At 35.9% G+C, this 23,816-nt stretch overlaps 1 protein-coding gene across 1 annotated transcript in view; it reads right to left on the minus strand.

Annotated features, from left to right (window-relative positions):
• The window catches only part of LOC106883616 (calcium/calmodulin-dependent protein kinase type 1), a 150,102-nt gene that overhangs the window by 42,427 nt on the left and 83,859 nt on the right, over window positions 1-23,816 (minus strand). Inside the window, exons 2-3 of the mRNA XM_089359462.1 lie at window positions 15,424-15,558; window positions 8,096-8,170 (exon numbers count right to left, since the gene is read on the minus strand). Coding sequence (XP_089215588.1) covers window positions 8,096-8,170; window positions 15,424-15,558 — 210 coding nt within the window. The remainder of the gene's footprint in view (window positions 1-8,095; window positions 8,171-15,423; window positions 15,559-23,816) is intronic.

Consider the following 23,816-nt stretch of genomic DNA (forward strand, 5'->3'; position numbering starts at 1 on the left):
GGGATCAACAAGGAATCCATATTCTGTTCATTAAGTAAATAATAATAATAATAATAATAATAATAATAATAATGATCACGCAGAGAGTGCAAACTTCTGCCAAGGCAACACCAGCAGTTAGCCAGAGATGATTTTTTAAATGAGAATATCTGAAATAAACTTGACTGCTCTCACAAATGAGAATACTAAAAATGAACCTGACCGCTCTCAAAAATTAAGTTAAAAAAACCGGAAAAATAATCCAGAATCCTTGTCCAGTACTGGATTGATCCTAAAATCTGATCAGTTCATGCCAGTCACGGGGCCAAACATCGCTGAAAGTTTCATCTAAATCCATTCAGCAGTTCTTGGGATATCTTGTTCATAGTCAAACAAACAGACAAATGCAATGGAGACTATAAAGCGATGATCAGCAGAAAGGGACACAACTGGCATTCTGCATGCAAAAGTTCATCCAACAACACAGGACAAGGTGATGGTAGATCTGAGCAAGGGAATCCAGGTTTTGGCAAGAAAGATGGATGTTGAGTTGCCACTGTGAAGCTGACTCTGAAGAAAGATCTTTGCTACCACTTGTCCCAAATTCTGACAGCCAAGGTCAAGGAGAACTGGTTGATGAAGTCAAAGAAGCTTCTGAACAAACTGAAGAATCCTGTTGACCTTGGGACGATCTGGTTTTTTTCTCAGATGACAAGAATTTCTTCAAGGACCAGATGCACAACACACAGAACAGCTGATGTCCCACATACCATGACAACCAAGTTCTCCTAAACTGTGATAAACTTTGGATGTATCTTAGACCAGAACCCTGTCCTGAAGGCTTATAACAGAGACGATTCTGCTAAAGCAGGGGTTTTCAAACTGTGGTCCCTGGACCACAGGGGGTCCGCAAGGACAAGACAGGGGGTCCGTGGACAGCAAATACTTTTTATGAGCAATTTGATTTTATATATGTTTTTTAATCGAAATCTTTTAATTGACAATAAACCTATTTGTTAAATACTGTTAAATAAATAAATGTAAAAATATGTTATTTTAAGCAAATATTTATGTATAAATTTCGTAAGCGTTTATAAGGGGGTCCCTAAGGTAAAGCCTGAAATATAAAGGGGTCCGCAAGTCAAAAAGTTTGAAAACCCCTGTGCTAAAGTCACCCAAGGCCTTAATGATGGAGCTAAATCACATGATGAATTAAGTCTGACACATAAGCAAAAGAACAGCTCTGGAGACAAACTTCCTTACAGCACTGTCTACTGAATTATCGTCCCACAGCTTTGACCCAAGATTATGTAAGAAGGCAGTTACCTAAGGTTATACATAGTGAAACTGACCAGAAAACTACATGGATGTGAAACAAAATTCTGAACCACATAGCCATGCCTACACCCATACCAAGGAGTACAGGCTTCATGGACCAGACTGCATTGCTTGAAAGGCGTTACATGAAAATGAACACTTTTATGAGTATTCAAAGCTACTCCATGACATATGGGACTATGCTTACTCATTCACACAGAATATTGTAGAGACCATAATGAAATCAGCTTGAAATGAAATTACATAAAAAAAAAATCAATGAAAATTAGTTCAAATAAGGAAAAAAAAAAAAAAAAAATTAATTAGAAAAAATAATTAGAAATTAAAAAAAGGAGGAATTTCTGAAATGGATCAAAGCAAAGTAGATTTAATTGCATTTGAGAAAAGATTTCTTGAGAGGAATCAGACAATAGTCATTGGCATAGTCATGTGATTAAAAAGTTCACATAACCTTGTTAAGAGTATATTGTGTTTATTTAAGTGGTTCCAAGTTCAATCTCACTGTACAGCACCATGAGCATGGAATCTGAATGGAAACTGTAAGTCTGTTGATATGTATATTATCTAATGTATACGATATCTAAAATAAGAGTTACTAATAGTTTCTTGTCACAGAGACACTGAGATCAGGTAAATTTATATAGCATGCCTTGTGTCTCCAAACAATCTTCAGTCAGTGTGCCCTGAACCTGAAGATAGCTTGGAGACACAAGACATGTGACATAAATCTGCCTAATCTCAGTGTCTCTATGGTAAGAAACTATTAGTATACATACATACATATATATATGTATACTAGCAATTCTTATATGTATACTAAGCAATTCAACAAATAGAAATCAATAAAAATATTTATCAAATTGAGAAGTATGCTGGGGTCAATGTGATTAACTATAAACCTGTCACTTACATGCCTTGGAAACTGGATCAGGCTTTGGCCTTGCGAGTCCTGAGTCCTAGGGCTCATAAGAGACGTCAATAACAGTGAAAGACCCTTAAAAGTTGATTTTGAAAGGGATTCAGATTTGACAAAAGTGGGAGAGAGAGAGAGAGAGAGAGAGAGAGAAAGAGAGAGAGAGATAGAGAGAAAGAGTAAGGCACAAAGATAAACATGGTTGCAGCCTGATGAATGAAACTAATAAAAGACTATTAATGACAGTCAAAGAGAAGACGAAGATGACCAGCTGGCAAAATCGTTAGCATGCCAGGCAAAAATTCCTTTGATTTGCATCTACATGATTAGGATCAACCTGGGACTAAGCAACAGGAATAGGAAGAGAAGAAGGCACACAGACAAACAAACAAGAGAGCTTCTTATGTAGTCATTAGACATGCTAGAAATGGCAGCCAAATTTCCTTTAAATCGCACGTTACTATCTTTAAAAGGAGGTTCCACTGTACAGTGCAGATCTCGATATAATACTATGAATGAAATTAAGATGAGATGGTCATGGCTGGAATGCTTCTAACAACAGGTCTACTCACTCAAAGCTGGTTAGGCAGAAGATAAAACAACAAGTAGGCAGACAGACAGTCACAGACAGACAGACAGACAGACAGACATTGCTACATATTTGTTTGACTCGCTAAAATGAAATTGCACCTTACTGTCGTGATGAAGGACACATTGGGTAATGTAGTCCAAGATAGTCTTAAACAAAGAGGATGGTCATGGTAGGGACACATTTAACCAAACCATAAACCTGCCAGTTCTGAATTCTGAACTGATCTGGAGTTAAAGAGCTGCCATTGCCGTCACCACCACTGCCACCACCACCACCACCATATCCATCACTGTCACCACTGCTGCCACCACCACCACAACCACCACCACCCTACCACTATCACTGCTATACATCATTAATTTGTAGCTCAAAGTATTGTTCTATCTTAAACTTTCCTCATCCATTTCTTTGGTGATGATATCACAATGCATTTTCCACTCCAAAGCACGCTTCCATATTCTTTTAATTTCACAGCATTCACAATCTACTTTTAACTCCAAAACCATCTCCTGGGCTTATCCAGATTGGATATAATGTGCCAATCTTATTAAAAGATTTCTGATATGAATTCTCAAAGACAATTATCTTTGCTATATAAGATCTTCTGCTAATAATTCTATCTGTCTCTAGCAACGTAAATTATATTGGGCTTTATAAAATATTGATTGATATTATACTGGAAGATACTTTGAGACATAAACTTCATCATTAAAATTAAAGAAACACTATTTTGGTAAGACTGTCAAAGGATACAAAATATCCCCCCCCCCACTCCAAAAAAAAAAACTAGAAATTAGTTAAACAGTAAAACTTTTAAAGCAGCAAGCTGGCAGAAATGTTAGCGGTATTTTGGCTGCTTTGCTTTGGTTACTATAAAAAGAGACTTCTTAGCCACGGTGAAGTCTAAAATACTTGCTTCTGATTAGCTAAAATACCCAATTTTTGCAAACTTCATAGGCTAATTACTTTTAAATTCTGGATTTATAGGAAAAATGTATTTCATTTCCATAATTAGTATACAAAACTTAATCCACATACCAAATTTGAAACAACTGGAACAAAATTCTAAACAGTGATGAAAACCACAAAGATCCAAGGTCACTTCAACTATCTGAGCTTGTCTTTCTGCTACTGTAAAAACCTGTCTCTTGTCTCTCCTGTTATGAGAGTTGGTCTCTGCAGCTATCAGAACTGTTCTCTGCCAGCATCAGAGCTGGTCTCTTCTACTACCAGAGCTTGTTTCTGCCACTATTAGAGCAGGTCTCTTCAACTATCTGAGCTTGTCTTTCTGCTACTGTAAAAGTTTGTCTCTTGTCTCTCCTGTTATAAGAGCTGGTCTTGCCAGATGATTTCATTGAGCTAATCTTTCTCTCTTATTTTTCTTCATCCTTCTGTTTCAGTGTTTCTTTTATAATTTTTTGTTTCTTCTTTAATCTCTGACAGCAAGTATTTCCACTCCTTCGTCTCTTTCCATCTCTTCATATGAAAGATTTATCTTAAGTATGATGGATCTCTAACTTTCAGGCTGGAGAAGTGGTTCCACAAGAAAGACATGAATGACAATTACACACACACACACACACACACACACTCATGCGTGTATATATGTATACACATACACATTCGTGTATATATGTATACACACACACACACACACATATACAAACAAATAGACATGTATATATATACACATATATATATATATTGATGATGATGATGATAATAAAGAAGAAGAAAAAATCAAAGAATTCAAAGAAATAAAATACACCCAACCCCACTCCTTTCCCCATTCCCTGATATATAATAGTTTATAAACAGCAAAGACTGTAATTTGCTGCTGGCTAATGATATCTGCAGCAGTGTCTGTTATATATTTTCTCATCCTTCAACAATAAAGTAAATCTTTAGCTTCCTAACAAGCAATATACTTGAGGTTTCAGTTTAAAAATTACATCAAGGACAAAAGAATAATCTTGACCGCAGGTGTTAGACCTTCATCTGTTACCCAGACGACGTTGTTGTTGTAATTTAGCCCAAGGTCTATGTAGAGCCATCTTAGCAGCGTTATAGGCCCCAGTGCAAACCTATACATTGGGCCCTATTGTATTTACTTATTGACTGCAAGCCACAACATATATATAAATCATAACAGGGTCCCTAGACCCATGGGGCCCCTGGGCATTTTCCTAGTAAGCCCACATCTTAAGACAGCAACTGGACTACACCATTATCCATTGTAGTGGAGGTGCATGGCTTAGTGGTTAGGGTGTTGGACTTGTGATTGGAAGATTGTGGTTTCAGTTCCTGGACGGGGTAATGTGTTGTGTTGCTGAGTAAAACACTTCATTTCATGTTGCTCCAGTCCATTCCAGTCCATTTTTATGAGTAATCCTGTGACAAACTGGCGTCACATCCTTCATTTGCTTGAAAGTAGCAGGCATTCAGTTTAAACACGAGGCCTAATATGTAACTTAGTTTCCACCTACCAAATTCACAGACAAGGCATTGGTTGGTGTAGGGTTATAGAGACTGAACCTGAAACCACATGATTGCTAAGTGAGCTTCTTAACCACAAATCCATGCCTGCACTGATTGCAATTACTTTATATTTATGGAAACACATGTAGTGTTTATCTCCACCACCATTCTTATAAACAAGGATGGCATTCATTATGAGTACCGCAGGGATTAGGAAGCAATCAATTACTATGAAGTAATGTTAAACCAAGGAAGATTCTGTTCCAAAAGAGTTGAATAATATTTGGATAGTTAATGAAAGGAATTAATGACTCAATTAAATGTGATAAATATGGAAAAAGAGAAAAAAGAAAGAAAAAAGGGAAATCACATAGGCTAATAATAATAATAGTAATAATAATATTCTCTAGAATACTATGTGCAAAACCAAATATATGACATCCTAGGCATAACACCAACATGAACTTCTAACTTGTTGTCTCTTGAGGTCTCTGGATGAGACTTGGAGTCAACTTGTACAAATGCAAAGCAAAAGTCAAACATATAATAATAATAATAATAATAATAATAATAATAATAATAATAATAATAATAATCCTCCTCCTCCTCCTCTTCCTCCTCCTCCTCTTCCTCCTCCCCAAAATGTCAAATGAATATCATATAATAGATATTTTTTGTGGCTACAGGGAGAAAGTATTCCAAGGGATGGAGTTTATTCTGTAACAGTGATTTCTAAATCTGAATATGTGCCATTAGGGTATGATCATACAATGTCTCAGAGGATCTCTCATGAGGTAAGACTATCACTGATTCAAATAAGATGTTGGTAGATAATAAAAAGGATGAATTTAGTAAGGTTGTCATTGAAACAGTCACTTGAAGGTCCAAAGTGGGCCATTGAAGGTTGGTGTACCATCTTCATCATTTCAAAACTATTTTTTGAGCAGTTTTCTTTTTAATCATTCATGTGGCTCCAGGATTGGTCTCACTAGCCATGAGTGAACTCATTAATGAGTATGATGGGGAGAAGACATCATGATTCTGTCAGCATGGATTGATCCTTAAGCTAAGCTAATGACATACACAATAACCTGTGCCAGAACATTTGGCTCAAATTAAACGACCATTCCTTAAAGTGTGTGTGTGTGTGTGTGTGTGTATGTGTGTGTATTTATATACTCTTTACTCTTTTACTCTTTTACTTGTTTCAGTCTTTTGACTGCGGCCATGCTGGAGCACCGCCTTTAGTCGAGGAAATCGACCCCAGGACTTATTCTTCGGATGCCTAGTACTTATTCTATCGGTCTCTTTTGCCGAACCGCTAAGTTATGGGGACGTAAACACACCACCATCGGTTGTCAAGCGATGTTGGGGGTACAAACACACAAACATACACACACACACACACACACACATATATATATATATACATATATATACATATATACGACGGTCTTCTTTCAGTTTCCGTCTACCAAATCCACTCACAAGGCTTTGGTCAGCCCGAGGCTACAGTAGAAGACACTTGCCCAAGGTGCCACGCAGTGCGACTGAACCCGAAACCATGTGGTTGGTAAGCAAGCTACTTGCCACACAGCCACTTCTGCGCCTATAACTACATATATATATAACTACATCACACAACCACCCACCTAATATAAACAACCCTACATATATCATATACAAAGTTGTTTATATTAGGTAGGTTCTCGTATGATACAGTTTTAAAAGTGAAAATACATTGTGTGAAATCTCAGTGTATGTTACAAGAAGACAATGTTATTGTATATGTTAATTTACACCTTACTCTACTGTAATTAGCTAATGGACCAGTGCAATGACCTTTAATGTTATTCTCACAATAGCTGTGTTTATTATAGTCATGACAGGTCTTGATTTCAATCTGTTAGCCATAAAACTAATAAAAAAAACAACTGTAGGTATTGCAGGTAAATGACAAACAACGACAGCTATACAATGATTTACATTAGTTAAGTGATTCCTGAAGCAACTTACTATATTTGATGGCATATAACACACACTTTTTTTCTCAAAACACTATCTCAAAGAATCAGCCTAGGTCATAAATGTAAAGTTGGGCTTATATTGGTTTCAAATTGTGGCACAAAGCTAGTCTAATCTATTTTGCGAATATAGAATAATAATAATAATAATAATAATAATAATAATAATGATGATGATGATGATGATGATGATAATGGTTTCAAATTTTGGCACAAAGCCACCAATTTCAAGTGAAAGGGGTAAGTCAATTATATCTATCTCAGTGCTCAACTGATACTTAAAGTCGACCTTGGTGGAATTAGAACTCAGAACATAAAGACTGACAAAATGCCACTAAGCATTTTGTCTGGTGTGCTAATGATTTTGTCAGAGATAAAAATGGTTGAGATTCCCTGATTTAACAAATGAAATACACATCACTGAGTCAAATAGAGTAGCAATTTTGAAACTGACAAATACCACACCCCAACTCAAAAACAGTAGTGAAATTTCTTTTTTACTCAATCCTTTAAAATTTGCATTGATATAATTCTTTTTTTTGGCATGGCATTGGATAAATTTGAAAAGTTTAAAACCATTTTAATTTCATCACATATGGTAATTTGTTTGTACCCCTATTCAGTCTTCACAGATGTTCTTCCTCTACCACCAACCCATCATGTGAAACACTGAGACAGGGGATCCATTAGAATGGTCATTCTGAAAGATAAACCAACCCAGACCTTTGACAAATTACTTTATAGAGGTTGTAAAGGAAATGATCAACTTACAGCTCCATTACTAGGAAGACTCTCTGTTTGTCTTCAAACACATCCAAAAGTTGAACTATATTCGGATGTTTTAATCTGCAAAAGAAATGGATAAACATATATTGAAATGGTTATCAAACAGGAGAAAAAAAAAACAAATAAAACTGGAAGGACTGCTAGAGCTTCAGATTAAGCATTCATTTTTGCCCATTTGTATTTTGAGTTCAAATACTAACAATGTCAAATATTGTCTTTAAAAAATAAAACACAATTCGTTAGTGAAGTTCATGGTGATATTGCTTTTAGAATATCATTTGTTGCTGTTGTAATTAATTAATTAATTAACTAATACATTACATACACTAGATACATACATATACATTTGTATATGTATGTTTGTGCGTGTGTGTATCTATATGTAGATATATGTGTGTGTGTGTGTGTGTATGTATAAATATATATATATATATATATATATATATATATATATATATATATATATATATACACACACAGAGGGAAAAGTAATGAAGAAATGTAAAGCAAAAGGCAACACAGGAGAGACAAGTTTTAACAAATATTGTATTAGTTATAAACACTTGAAAATGAGAGAAAGAGTCTTAATGTTTTGGACACTGACTCTTCATCAGAAGGAAAGTATAAAAGGAAAACAAAGGGGAAAGATGAAAGAGAAAAAATGGTTGGAAAGAGAAAGATAAAACTGTGTAAGGTATTAGGGATAAGATGGGAATGTAGTTATATGGGAGAGAGTTAAGAAGGGAGAAAGGAACAGGTGCATGTGTGTATGTGAATGTATAGGAGTGTATCCATGTGTGTAGAAGTTTCCAAGTACAGAAGTATAGTGGTGTGGGTTAGTGAAGGTGTGGGGTGTTGGCGTGTGTGTGTAATCATTAACTGTGTCTGAGAAAAGTGTAAATGTGAGAAAGTGAAAGTAAGTATGAGTGTAAGGTAAAAGGGAAAGAAAGGGGGATGTGGAGGAATGATAGAAGTATATGTAGGGGTATGGGTGTCAGATGGTGTAATGTGGAGGAAAGTTATGGACAAGAGGGGAGAAAGAGTTCTGTGAGGGAAGTAAATTAGTGAGGTACATAGAGCAGCAAGAAGAAATCAATGGAGGTGAACATAACACATATAAATGAAAAGGAGAAAAAAGAAAGAAAGAGAGAAAAAATGTGGGGAAAATGGACAATCGAGTTCAATGAGATTAGAGAAATGATAGAAAATTAGGAGTAATATTAGAGAAAAATAATTGCAATAAAACATTGATAAAAATAAATGAATAAAAATATAATATTGGCTGTGTACCAGGAGGTGCACATCTAGTGCAAAATCTGAAGAGATAGAATTGGCCACAGTGAAGCAGTGAAACTGAAAAACAAACGTTACTAAGATGATGATGCGCTTGGAAAAGTCAGACTATAGGGGTGTCAACATGTGATGGAGTTTAGGGTGATCCCTAAGTTAATTCAGTTTCTGATTTATTGAGCTGTAGCTTATTCTGTAACTGGAATAACCTGGACCTACAGTTCGGCACTAGTGTAATCTTGTCTCTTTAGTGCAGCTCCTTGCTTTTTGTAGTTGATGATGCTATGCCACTAGATTTGATTTTTGGAAAGAGGAAACAGTTACAAGGGGTCAGATCTGGGGATTATGGTGGCTGTCGGACCTAGGGAATGCTGTGCCTAGCCAAAAACTGTTGCAATAAGCTGTGTTGAATGAACAGGTGCATTGTCATGGTGCAATTGCCACTCACCGGATTCATGCAATTATGGCTTTCCTGACAAATAGCATCCCACAAATGCTGCAAAATGTCACGGTAGCGGCCCTTGTTTACTGTCTGACCAGGTGGGGCATAGTCATAATGAACAATCCCCTTGTAGTCAAAGAAAACGGTCAACAGTGTCTTCAGATTCATTTGTGCTTTCTTCAGTTTCAGAGAGATTGGAATCTTCCACTGCAAAGACAGAGTCATAGACCCATGATTCATCATCCATTATGACCATTTTCAAAAAGTCTTCATCATCCTCGACACAATCAAGGAGATCTTGTGCAACTGAAACCCGAGTGTCTTTTTGGTCAGCTGAAAGCAGTTTTGGCACAGACTTGGCAGACATGTGTCTCATAACCAAATCTTCATTTGATGATGGACTGAACTGAACTGTAACTAATCTGAACATCCTCTGATAACTCAAGGATGGTGATTTGATGATTTTCCCCTCACAGCTGCATGCACATCTGCGATGTTTTTTCAGTTCTGCTGGTTGCAAGTTTCAGAATATTCGTCAACACTGACATTTTTTCAGCTATCTTGGAAACATCTGAACCACTCGTACACTTGTGTGCAGCTCATACACTCCTCTCTATACACTTTCTGTAATTTTGTGTAGGCTTCTGAGTAGGTATTGTTAAGCGTTTGGCAAAATTTGATGCAGATTCTCTGCTCAACTTCCTCTGTCATGGTCAATGCGATGATCACACACTACACAGATTCATTCCAAGCTCTGCTGCAAAGAGCAGAAATAAACCAGAGCATTAAAACTTAGCGTGCATGCACACCGGCTTTCAATGTTAATCTGTGCCAAGTAGCTTTACTCTGCATGCTTTAGCTTCATTATTATGTCAACAGTCTGGATACTTATTGATCAGACCACGTATATGTATACACACATACACACATGAGAGGCCTGCTGAAAAGTTCCTGGCTTTAAGAGTATCAAGAAAGGCCTGGCTGGAGGTCCAACCTTCGGAGTTCTTTTACAGGGCCCTTTAGCTAATCCTGCTGTATTTTCTTTTACTCAAAACCAGGAACTTTTCAAGCACTTCCTCATATTATTTGGTGTTAGATATTTCATTGCACTCCAGTTGCAATCTGGTCACTGATACAGTTCCACTTTAGCTCAGGGTCAGAGACGACAAAAATTCAGACACCAAATAATAAATGTTTAAATTAAGTCAACAGTTCTTTAATGGTTATTATGTGTAATCCACATTGCAGTTGTTTTAGTCTCAATATAGAGTCTCAGATCAAATCAATTTATTAGGCAAGTACATCTCTGAAATTAATATAATACACTAAATGTAAATAAAAAACAAAGAAAAAATATATAATGGTGCCATTAAGCTTGATAATGATTTTGTATATCTTAAGGATCTTCAACACAAAATGGTCAAAAAGATTACAAAACCATTGGAATGCATACTTGAGTTAATGCAATTGTTATAACAATGTGCCTATCAACAAAATGGCATTTGATAATGAACTGTCACAGAAAATGGAAAACAAAGTAGTAATTCTCAACACTTTTTCATTAGTGTATGATTACACACACACACACACAAATACTATATATATGTATGAATGTATGTATGTATGTATGTATGTATACATTCACATGTACACACACACATATATATAAGCACATAGATGTATATGCACATACAAACACACATACACATTACACACCAACATAATCTGAATCACCTTTGCTGCCACCACCACCACTCTTACATATCAACAATGGTTGTCAAGCAGTGGTGGAAAGAGGAGCAAACACAGACACACAGACACACAGACACACACATTCATGACTATGCCCACTAGGGTTGATCTAATCAACAATATGCTTAGCAGCATTTCATCTGTCTTTATGTTCTGAGTTCAAATGTTGTCTAAGTCAACTTTACCTTTCATCCTCTTGGGAGTTGATGAAATAAGTACCAGTTGAGCACTGGGTCGATGTAATCGACTTCCCCACACCCCAAAATTTGCTGATCTTGTGCCAAAATAAGGATTATTATTATCATTGATTTGACCCAGGGTTGGCCTTATTCCTGGGGTAGCGGGTTACAACCTGTACCTTTAAGTCTCCACTAGATTTCAATAATCTTTCAAGTGCTTAGAACCCTCCTGAATTTTTTTTTTCCTGTCCCTAAGAGGCAAATTTTCTGTAGAAGCTCTACAGGACATTCCATTCCATTCCAATCTTAGGTTAAAATTATAATGGAGGGTTAAACTTTAATAGGTTAAATTTGAACACTCTAAAAATTAGAGATTTGTATTATAAAACCAGAAGTGGCTTTAAGTGGTTTGCTATCAAATGTGTTAAATCACATAAAAAAAATATTAAAAGTGTAAAAAAATAAATAAATAAATAAACCTCGTTGCATTTGATCTTAACTGTGATATTTTGCTGCAGAGGGAGAAAAGAAAAAGGACCAGATGAAACACATCCCATACCCAGAGGGAAATCAAGACAAATTCAAAATTCTATAAATGCCTGAGAAATTCATCTGAGAAATCAAAAATTGGTAAACGAACATGAAAAATTTAATAATTAGCATTTAAACGAAAAAATGCCTTTGTTTCTTTTTGTTTTTTTTACATTTTTCTATGCATTTGCAAGTATAAGATGTTCAATGTTTCAACAACTATTTTCAGAGCTGTTTTTGCCGAAGATGGTATTTGACCATGTGTGTGTATGTATATATATGTGTATATATATATATATATATATATGTACACACACACACACATGAGGGCATACTGAAAAGTGCCTGGCTTTGAGTAAAAGAAAATACAGGAGGAGCAGTTAATTATGATTTTATTCAGCATATTCCCCTCTCAGATTCACATACTTATTGCAGTGGTCCTTCAGTTTTTCTAAGCCCTGTAAAAGAACTTGGAAGGCTGGGCCTTTCACAATACCCTTAAAGCCCGGAACTTTTCAGCACCCCCTTGCATTCAGAATTCAAATTCCACTGGGGATGACTTTGCCTTTCATCCTCTTCAGGGATTGACAAAATAAGTACCAGTTATACATTGGGGATCAATGTATTCGACTCAGCCCCTCCCCCAAAACTGCTGGCTGTGAGCCAAAATTTGAAACCAGTATTATTATTATTATTATTATTATTATTACTATTAAGATGTTGAGCTGGCAGAATCGTTAGCATATTGGGCAAAATGCTTAGCAGCATTTTGCCTGTCATTATGTTCTGAGTTCAAATTCCACCGAGGCTGACTTTGTCTTTCATCCTTTTGGAGTCAATGAAATAAGTACCAGTTATGCACTGGGGTCGATTTAATCAACTTACTCCTTCTCCCGAAATTGCTGGTCTTGTGCCAGAAATTTAAAACTATTATTATTATTATTAGTCAATGCGTTAACTAATATTGGTTTCAAATTTTGGCACAAGGCCAGTGACTTCAGGGGAGGGGGTAAGTCATTTACAATGACCCACCCCCACACTCAGGAATCAACTGGTACTTATTTTATTGACCCCAAAAGGATGAAAGGTTAAAGTCAACCTCAGCAGAATTTGAACTCAGAACATAAAGATCGATGAAATACTGCCAAACATTTTACCTAGCATCTCTTTACTCTCTCCTTAACTCTTTTACTTGTTTCAGTCATTTGACTGTGGCCATGCTGGAGCACCGCCTTTAGTCAAGCAAATCGACCCCAGGACTTATTCTTTGTAAGCCTGCCGGACTGCTAAGTTACGGGGACATAAACACACCAGCATCGGTTGTCAAGCGATGGTGGGGGGGTGGACAAGCACAGACACACAAACACACACACATATATATATATATATATACACATATATACGACGGGCTTCTTTCAGTTTCCATCTACCAAATCCACTCACAAGGCTTTGGTCGGCCCGAGGCTATAGTAGAAGATACTTGCCCAAGGTGCCACGCAGTGGGACTGAACCCGGAACCATGTGGTTGGTAAGCAAGCTACTTACCACACAGCCACTCCTAACAATTTTGCCAGCTCACTGCCTTAATGAATTAACTAATATTAACCAATTAACTAATTGATTATTTGACAATCAAATTTGTGGCAGTGAAAAACCTAGAACAATCTTGGTCACATCATTGATGAAATTGGAAATGGTGACGGAAAGGTTCTCACAAACCAAGCAAATTGATTTATCAAATGATTGGTCAAGCGATCAATTAGTTAACTGATTAATTAGCTAAATAGTTGATTAATAATAATAATAGTAATTAATAAAACAAGCTAAATGTAACAAACGGGTATGATTTTATTGGGAAAATGAACTTTTCAAAATAAAACGGTTATGTGTGTATGTTTGGATGTGAATATGAGTGTATGTGTGTGTGTGTGTGTGTGTGTGTTAATGGTTATCTGAGTGTGTGTGAGTGTGTATGTATGTGAGTGTGTGTGAGTGTGTATGTATGTGAGTGTGTGTGTCTATGTGAGTGTGTATATGTGTTCGTCTGTATGTGGCTGTGTGTACATGTGTAACTGTGTGTATGTGAGCATGGATGTATGAATGTGTGTGTGTGTTAATGGTTATCTGAGTGTGTGTGAGTGTGTATGTATGTGAGTGTGTATATGTGTTCATCTGTATGTGGCTGTGTGTGTATGTGTAATTGTGTGTTTAAGTATGGGTGTATGAATGTGTGTGTGTGTGTGTGTGTGTGCTCATGTGGGTGTCATGGAAGAATTGCTTTTACACCTGGATTCTGCTCCTTTTAACTACCAACTCTCAGTCGTGGGACAGAGCATTGCACCTGTTATTTTTCTCTTGCAGACAATAGAGTTAATGGTTTTGTCTCAATGGCACCACAGACTAGATAGAGTACCTTCTATTATATTAGTTCATCTGTCATTGTTGTCGATTACCAAAAACATTACACGAGAGAAGAAGATGGGACACAAACTGTTCGGCTGTAACCAGTCAATCCAATGCATGCTCAGAAGGCTCTGCAACAGGTTGGTCACTGCTGGTCTGCTGGGACTGAAAGCAAGGAGTTGGCTCTGGACATGTGTAGTTTGCATTTTCTTGGTGCCCCTATTCTGTTCATAGGATGTGGCACATTTGTTGGTGCAGCTTTGCCAGACAAGATGGTCCTGTATTCCCCACTAATCAACAGGGGGTACTGGAACAACATGAAATGAAGTATTTTGCTCAAGAACACAACATGCTGCCTGGTCTGGGAATTGAACTTATGATCTAGTGATCGTGAGTTCAACAACCTAACCACTACGCCTCCAAACACACATGCCCACATCTGTATTCATGTGTGTGTGTGTGTATGTATGCATGTGTGTGCCTGATTTCGCTAATTCATATCAGCATTGATATAAACATTGGCAAGAAATCTGAAAGAGAGAAATATATATTTGTTTTGCATTGTGTTGCAGACATTCCCTTGTCAATCATGCCATCACAAATCCATTGAAGCAATGATTGGTTCATTGTATTCACGTATGCAATGATACTATGTTTCGTCAACAACAACATCAATAACAATTAATATTATGAAAACATTCCAGTAGGCGACTTACCTCCGTAGAACTTGGATTTCATTTTCCAAAGATTCTTCTTTTCCTCGTAGTCCATGCCTGTCTATGCACTTTACAGCAACGAATTTGCCTTTTTCTAATTTATCTTCTGCCAACACAACTTCTGAGAAGGCTCCCCTGAAATGAAGAGAAATGATAGATACTGAAGCGCCAGGCAAAAACCATGTCAAAGAATGAACAGATCCTCAAAAAAAATCTAGCTTTGAAAATCAATGAGTTAAATTAACAAAAGGAAAAGTATTTTGGTGGGTGTATACAAGGGGGTGCTGAAAAGTTCTTGAATTAAAGTACCAGTCAAGTATTGAGGGTTAATATAATCCACTACCCTATTCCCGTAAATTTCAAGCATTGTGCCTATGCTAGAAATAATAATAATAATAACAATAATAATAATAATAATAGTTTTTGCCACAAGGGCAGCTTGGGGGAGGTGGGGGATTACATCGACACCAGTGTTCAACTGGTACTTATTTTATTGACCCCGAAAGGATGAAAGGCAAAGTCAATCTTGGCAGAATTTGAACTCAGAATGTAGCATCGGGCAAAATACTGCTAAGCATTTCGTCCAGCTTGCTGCCTTAATAATAATAATAATGATAATAATTTCAAAAAGGTCAAGTTGAAACAGTTTTGTGGTTGTCTGTCAATCTCCTCTATCTTCCAGATTATTCAGTGCCAAATGTCAAGATGTCTGTTCTTCAAATAAGAAACAATAAATCATGTCTCAGAATTAAAAAAAACTGTTGTTAGAGGAGTTAGATCAATAGATATTATAGAATTATAAAACATAAAGATATATATATATATAAAAGACGTTTGAGAGTTTAGTGTACTATTCCTAGACAAATCTAACAATTACTTTACTTTGATACAAAGGTACATACACACATACATAGAGACAGACAGACACACACACACACACATATATCATCATCATTATCATCATCATTATTATTTAATGTCCATTCTCTATGCTAGCATGAGTTGGATGGTTTGACCAGAGCTGCTAAGCTAGGGAGCTGCACCGGACTCCAGTCTGATTTGGCAGGGTTTCTAGGGCTGGATGCCCTTCCTAATGCCAACCATTTTACAGAGTGTGCTGGGTGCTTTTATGTGGCACCACACAAACGCTTTTACATTGCGTCACACAGGTACTTTTATGTAGCACCATGTGAGCGCTTTTTACATGGCACCAGCACAGAACTCTTGGAGGTCCAATCCTCACCATCAGAGGAACCAGGTTTAACACTTCTGCTGCAGAGCAGGGGTCTTCTTGTGTACAGCAAAGTGCCAGACATCTTGGTCCTTTGTCCTCTCACCTGAAAGGTTTAGCATCCTGAGGTCATTCTTCAGCACACACACACACACACACGCACACACACACATACATACACACACAATGGACTTCTTTTGGTTTTCATTTACCAAATTCACCTACAAGGTTTTGGTTAGTCTGGAGCTATTGTGGAACTGAACCCAAGACCACATGATAGGTAAGTAAATTTCTTACCTACACTCTCTCTTTGCCCTTTTAAAGCCTAGCCAGGCTCATGGGCTCGGTTTCCCGGTTTCTATGGCGTATGTGTTCCCCAGCTGGATGGGACGCCAGTCCATCGCAGCGTTACTCATTTTTGCCAGCTGAGTGGACTGGAGCAACGTGAAATGAAGTGTTTTGCTCAAGAACACAACGCGTCGCCCGGTCCAGGAATCGAAACCACAATTTTACGATCATGATGCTGACACCCTAACCACTAAGCCACGCGCCTCCACTCTTACCCACACAGTCACACCTATTTCACATATATGCGCATGCATGCACATGTGCATACACACACAGACAAACACACACACAAAAACAGATTGGTGACACTGAAGTTCATTTGCAAGTCATACATATTGGTGTGTGGCGAAGGGAGAAACAAGTTCAACTTCTAGGTCACAATTCTGAGGATAAAAGGTTTTCTGCGGAGGGGGAAAAAAGGTGTTTTGTTGTTCGTGGTTTAAGGGGAAATAGGAGGAGGAAAGACATTAGGCTTGGTTGATCATGATAGAAGGGGGAGGAGGAGGAGGAGGGGGAGGAGGATGCGGAGGAGGGGAGGCGGAAGGGGAGGAGACACGAATGCATCCGGTGCACTTAAATGCCTTGAAATGAATAAACAATGATAACTATTGTTCATTCTGAGTATATGAAAATCAAAAAAACAAACAAAAATGAAAACAAAATCTGAAAAATAACGGGAAAAACCAGTTTGTAAAATTTTTGACATCATTTCAAAGAACAGTTCTTCTATGTGTGGAATTTCCATTTTCTTGGTTTGTTCAATTTTTATTTTTATATTTTTATATTTAATTAACAAATAAGCTAAGATTGTGTAACAAGACTCTTTCAATAATGGTGACATCATTTTGGTGTTAATTCTTCAGAATAGTAGTAAATGGAGTTAGTTAGGAAGTTAAAAAGCCTTCTGAATTTACCCTCCATTTGTAAAATAGCTAATAATACAAAAAAAAGAGACATTTTTTTTTTTCTTCTATTAATATTTCCGATAAACATTGAAAATACATTTTGCTTTCAGTTAAATAAATTGAGAATTCCAATTTTTATCAAATATATCAAATTTTTACTTTTCTGCTCTTTTACTAGTTTCAGGCATTATTAACCCTTTAGCATTCACATTATTTTGTCAAAGCAGTGCTTATTTATTCACAAAGCATGATCTTCGAATGTTGGGCCTCATGGAGGCAATGACAAGTAACTGAGACCTTTGGTGATATACTGTGTTTGAGAAAACCTGTCAAGCCAAGTGAGATTGTAGTCAGGGCCAATGCCAAAGCCAGTTGACTGGCACCTGTGCCAGTGGAATGTGAAAAGCACTGTTTGAGCATGTGGCTGATGCTGGTGTCACGTCAGTGACACCCATGTCAGTGGCATGTAAAAAGCACACACTACACTCTTGTCTACACATGATGACAACAATGATGATGACGACGATGATGATGACAACAATGATGATGATGACGACGGTGATGATGACAATGATGATGATGATGATAGCGACAACAATGATGATTACGATGATGATGACAATGATGATGATGACAATGACAATGATAGCGACAACAATGATGATGACAACGATGATGATGATGACAACGATGATGATGATAAGCTACTGTACAATGGGACCTTTTTTTAAGATGGCAGAGTGTCATTCGAAATAGATTTAGGTGCTATTTTTAGCAAGTTGTGCAGCCATATGGAACACTTCCTAATTGGCCAGGAAGAATAACAACAGTAGGAGTAATTGTTGTTGTTTAGCTTAAACCTTTAGCATTTAAACTGGCCATATCCAGCCAAAATATTCTACTTGTTTTTACTCTCACACCTACCCTACTATGCCATTCTAAAAGCAAGTTGCTTCCATGTGGCCCAACACTCGAAAGGAACTCAGCCACTTTGCCTCCATGGGGCCCAACATATATATATTTACATACATATATATATATATATCATCATCATCATCATCATTGTTTTAACAGCCACTCTTCCATGTCTGCATGGGTCAAACAGAGTTTATCAAGACAGATTTATCTATGACTGGATGCCCTTTCTGTCACTAGCACTTACCTGTTTCCAAGCTAGTAAATTCTGTAAAGTGGTTGGCATTAGGAAGAGCATCCAGCTGTAGAAACCAGGCCAAAACGGACTATGGAACCTGGTGCAACACCCGGTCTTGCCAGCTGCCAGCTCTGGTCAAGCCATCCAACCCATGCCAGCATGGACAATGGATCACATATGAACAAAAGTAATTAAACTGTAGGCAGTAAACCCTGCAAGTATTCTTTTGTTATATTCTTTGGACATCAGACATGAATATGAATAACATTTAACATATGTGTGAATCACTGTCATTGTATATGATTTATGTTCATCAGAGATTTAATAAACAATGGTAGGAGAAACTTCCAACAATTAAATAAAGTTGTTCATGTTTCAACCTCAATAAAACATAAAAAAACAATTTATACAAAACCTCCCCACATATTTAATTATTTTTAGAACCAGTCTTTCAAAGAATTTTCAATAAAATAATCAAATAATCTTATTATACAAGTCTCTATCAAATATATGGAATGTATGTTATGTTGATGCATTTATTAAATTTTGATGGCATATGCATACCACTTCATACACATTGTTGCTTTTTATTTCTCTATCCTTTACTAGTTTTGGCTTGAGAGCAGTGACCATGCTGGAGCACCACCATTGACTTTGCTCCCCCAACATCGCTTGACAACCGATGCTGGTGTGTTTACGTCCCCATAACTTAGCGGTTCAGCAAAAGGGACCGATAGAATAAGTACTACTAGGCTTACAAAGAATAAGTCCTGGGGTTGATTTGCTCGACTAAAGGTGGTGCTCCAGCATGGCCGCAGTCAAATGACTGAAACAGGTAAAAGAGTAAAATATTATTTATTAGGAATTGTAGAAAAAAAAATTGTCAGTGGAAGTCATATGGATTGCAAAGCAGAAGAGTTTGGGGGAAGAAACCAGTCAAGAAAATTTCACACCAACTTCTGGATGATCTACCAGGTGGGAAAAGCCAGCGAATGTTGTGTACCAGAGTGTTTGTGGCAAGAAAACAAAGGCTGATTATGGTTTTATCAACTGGAATGCAGATTAAGTCAGAATGGCCAAAAATTATTGCTGAATATTTTGCTGAGAATATTTACGACGCTGATAAGGAATTTATTTTTGTACACATGCTTAGCTGTATTTTGTCTGTCTCTACATTCTGAGTTCAAGTTTTACCGAGGCTGATTTTACATTCCATCCTTTTAAGTACCAGTTATGCACTGGGGGTGGTATTATCAACTAACCTACTCTCACCACAGCGATATTTCAGGCATTGTGCCTATATTAGAAAGGATTATCAAAGAGAAATCTGTACAATAATTGTCACTGAACTCAGTGAAATTGCAATATGGAATTCCTTTTGTGATGTATTGCATATGTTAGCAATGTCACAGAAGTCTCAGAGAAGCCTATTCAAAATGCAAGCAGAGAAAGGTCTGTTAAGAAGGAATTAGTGCTTATTATAAATAAAATACTCGATAGAATAGCAGACAATGGGCAAAAAGAAGAGTTTAAACACTGGTTAGCTATTGATGACAATGCTGAAGTAGACGCTATGAGAACTGTGAGAACTGTGTCAGAAATACATAGAAACATAAATCTCAGAAGCTCCTTCAACTGGTGCCAATAATGCAAAATGCTCTATATTTGCAGTGTGCAAAATTGATCAATATGAACATGTGGGATTTACTAATGAACTATAACACTAAATGCAAATGGTATGCAATCAACATTGGAAAAGTGTTTTAAATGAATAATTTTCAATAAGTTCTAATAAATCAAATAAATAGTAATTTCAAGTCAATTACTTATTTTTTTCATACTTGCTTTTTTTTTTTTGTAATGTAAATTTGTTTATAACAATGGTTTTTAAACTAGTTGTAACTGTGGAAAATCCATGAGATATAATGAGTGTGTGTGTGTGTGTATATATATATATATATATATATATATATATATATATACACATACATACCTATATATATATATATATATATATATATATATAGGTATGTATGTATATATATATATATATATATATATATAGGTATGTATGTATATATATAAATAAATATATATTTGTATATATATATGTGTTTATATATATATATATCATCATCATCATATATATATATATATATATATATATATATATACATATATATATATAGGCATGCATACATATATAGGCCTGTATATATATATATATATATATATATATATATATATATATATATATATATATATATGTAATACATATATAGATATATGTACACGCACACACACACATTTGAATAAATGCATGCACCATTATATTAATGTATTGTGGTTCACGTATTTTAAATTCAAATATCAGTTAATTTGGAATATTCTTGTTTAGACATGTATTTTTTTTTACTCTATCCTCTTCATGTAGCCTTTTGTATCCTTTTCTCTCTTTTTGAAAAAAAAAAAACAAAACAAAAAAACAAAAGCAGTTTTTTTTAATTTTAACAGTTTAAACATCACAGATTCAGAATCTACAAAAAATGAAATAAAAAATCTGCCTAGAAAATGATTAAGGTTAAGGGATTTTCCAGCTGCTTAATATCAATTTTCTAATATTCATGCATTATTATTAGAAGAAAAAAAGAGAAAAAAAAAAATCGTAAATAAATATATTTTATTTGCATTTGAAGTATATAAATATATTCTGTTTGCATTTGTAATTACATTACCATTCTTAATAAAACCAGGATTTGAAGCTTTCAGAAAGTGAAACAGTACAACGCTGTATAATGCATTGTGTGTTCCTTAATTAATGAACTATACTTTCCTTACTCTGAAAACTAAAACATCCATTACACGAGTCTTTTTTTCTTTTATTTGTCTCGGTCATGTGACTGCGGCCATGCTGGAGCACCGCCTTTAGTCGAGCAAATCAACCCCAGGACTTTTGAGGGTTGATAAAAGAAGTACCAGTGAGCTGGCAGAAATGTTAGCACACCGGGCGAAATGCTTATGTTCTGAGTTCAAATTCTGCTGAGGTCGACTTTACCTTTTATCCTTTCGGGGTTGATAAATTAAGTACCAGTTGTGTACTGGGGTCGATCTAATCGACTGTACCCCTCCCCAAAAATGTTGGGCCTTGTGCCTAGAGTAGAAAAGAATTTAAACAACCTGATTCTTCCCCTTAAATCACTAGCCCTGTGCCAAAATTTGAAACCAATATAGAAATACATTTACTAAGCATTAGATTCAGATTCCATTTTTTTTAACCTTTTACTTTCTCTCTTCTAAAATATGAGTAGCCATGTAGTTCCTTTATAGCAGGAAACCCATTATGCTATGGCCCTTTTCTCCTAGCATAAATTTGTGCACTTCTCCCCCACCAAGGCCTGTAGTCTTGCAAGCTGCAAGGTGACCTCAGAAGTGTTGGTGGCACGAAAAACACATCTAGCAGATACTGTAAAGTGGTTGACATTAGGAAGGGGGCATCCAGCCATAGAAACCATGCCAAAGTAAACACTGGAGCACAATGCAGTTCTTGGGCCCACCAGATCTTCATCAAACTATCCTACTCAAGCCAGCTTAGAACACAGATATTAAATGATGATGATGATTATTATTATTATTATGATGATGATGATGTATTGTTTATATTACTGAACAAAAAAAAAAATCAACAATAAATTCTACAGTTTGTGTACTTCTGATGTTCAAACTATACAAAATGCAAGGATACACATCATAGAAACACAGAAAGGACTAAATGGAGCAGGAGGATACTCATGGACAGAAAGGGTTGCTGAAGAGGTCACAGATGTGTGATGAAAGAATTCCAGACAATGGACATCAGTTAAAATAAGAACAGTAATAAACAAGTGAAGAACGAATATAAGGGGGGAGGGGTGTTTATTTGGTTAAAAAAAAAAAATTTTTTAATGACCATCCAAGAATATAACAATATCTGTTTCAACACACGCTTTCACATCAGAAATCTTGCAACACAAATTCATAGATGTAAAGACCATATTGTTTTTTTTTTTAGAAACAAAAAAGAAAAAAATGATGGCGTAGGTGGGAGAAGGAAAGAACACTTATACGAATGCCGCTAATTTTTAAACGATTTTAGAATTTGATAGCACAAGATATAATAAAATACAAAAATAGCTTTATTAAGTTGCTTTCAAAAAAAATTATTTTAGGCCAACAAAATAGAACAAAAAAAAAAAAGCGTGATTAAGATTGCTTAAAATGTAACAAATACTTTCTGTAAATGAAATTCTATATATATATATATACGTATGTATGCATACATATATATATATATATATATATATATATATATATATACATACATACATATGCATAAATATGTGTGTGTGTGTGTGTATATATATATATATATATATATATATATATATATATATATATATATATATACGTATGTATGCATACATATATATATATATATATATATATATATATATATATATACATACATACATATGCATAAATATGTGTGTGTGTGTGTGTATATATATATATATATATATATATATATATATATATATATATATATATATATATATAGATGCACGGCAGGCGTGGCTATGTGGTAAGAAGCTTGCTTCCAAAACACATGGTTCCAGGTTCAGTCCCACTGCATGCCACTTTGGGCAAGTGTCATACTATAACCTCAGACTGACCAAACCTTGTGAGAGGATTTGGTAGACAGAAACTGAAAGAAGCTTAT

Source organism: Octopus bimaculoides, chromosome 11, assembly GCF_046866305.1.
Source record: "Octopus bimaculoides isolate indiv1 chromosome 11, ASM4686630v1, whole genome shotgun sequence".
NCBI classification, from domain to species: domain Eukaryota; kingdom Metazoa; phylum Mollusca; class Cephalopoda; order Octopoda; family Octopodidae; genus Octopus; species Octopus bimaculoides.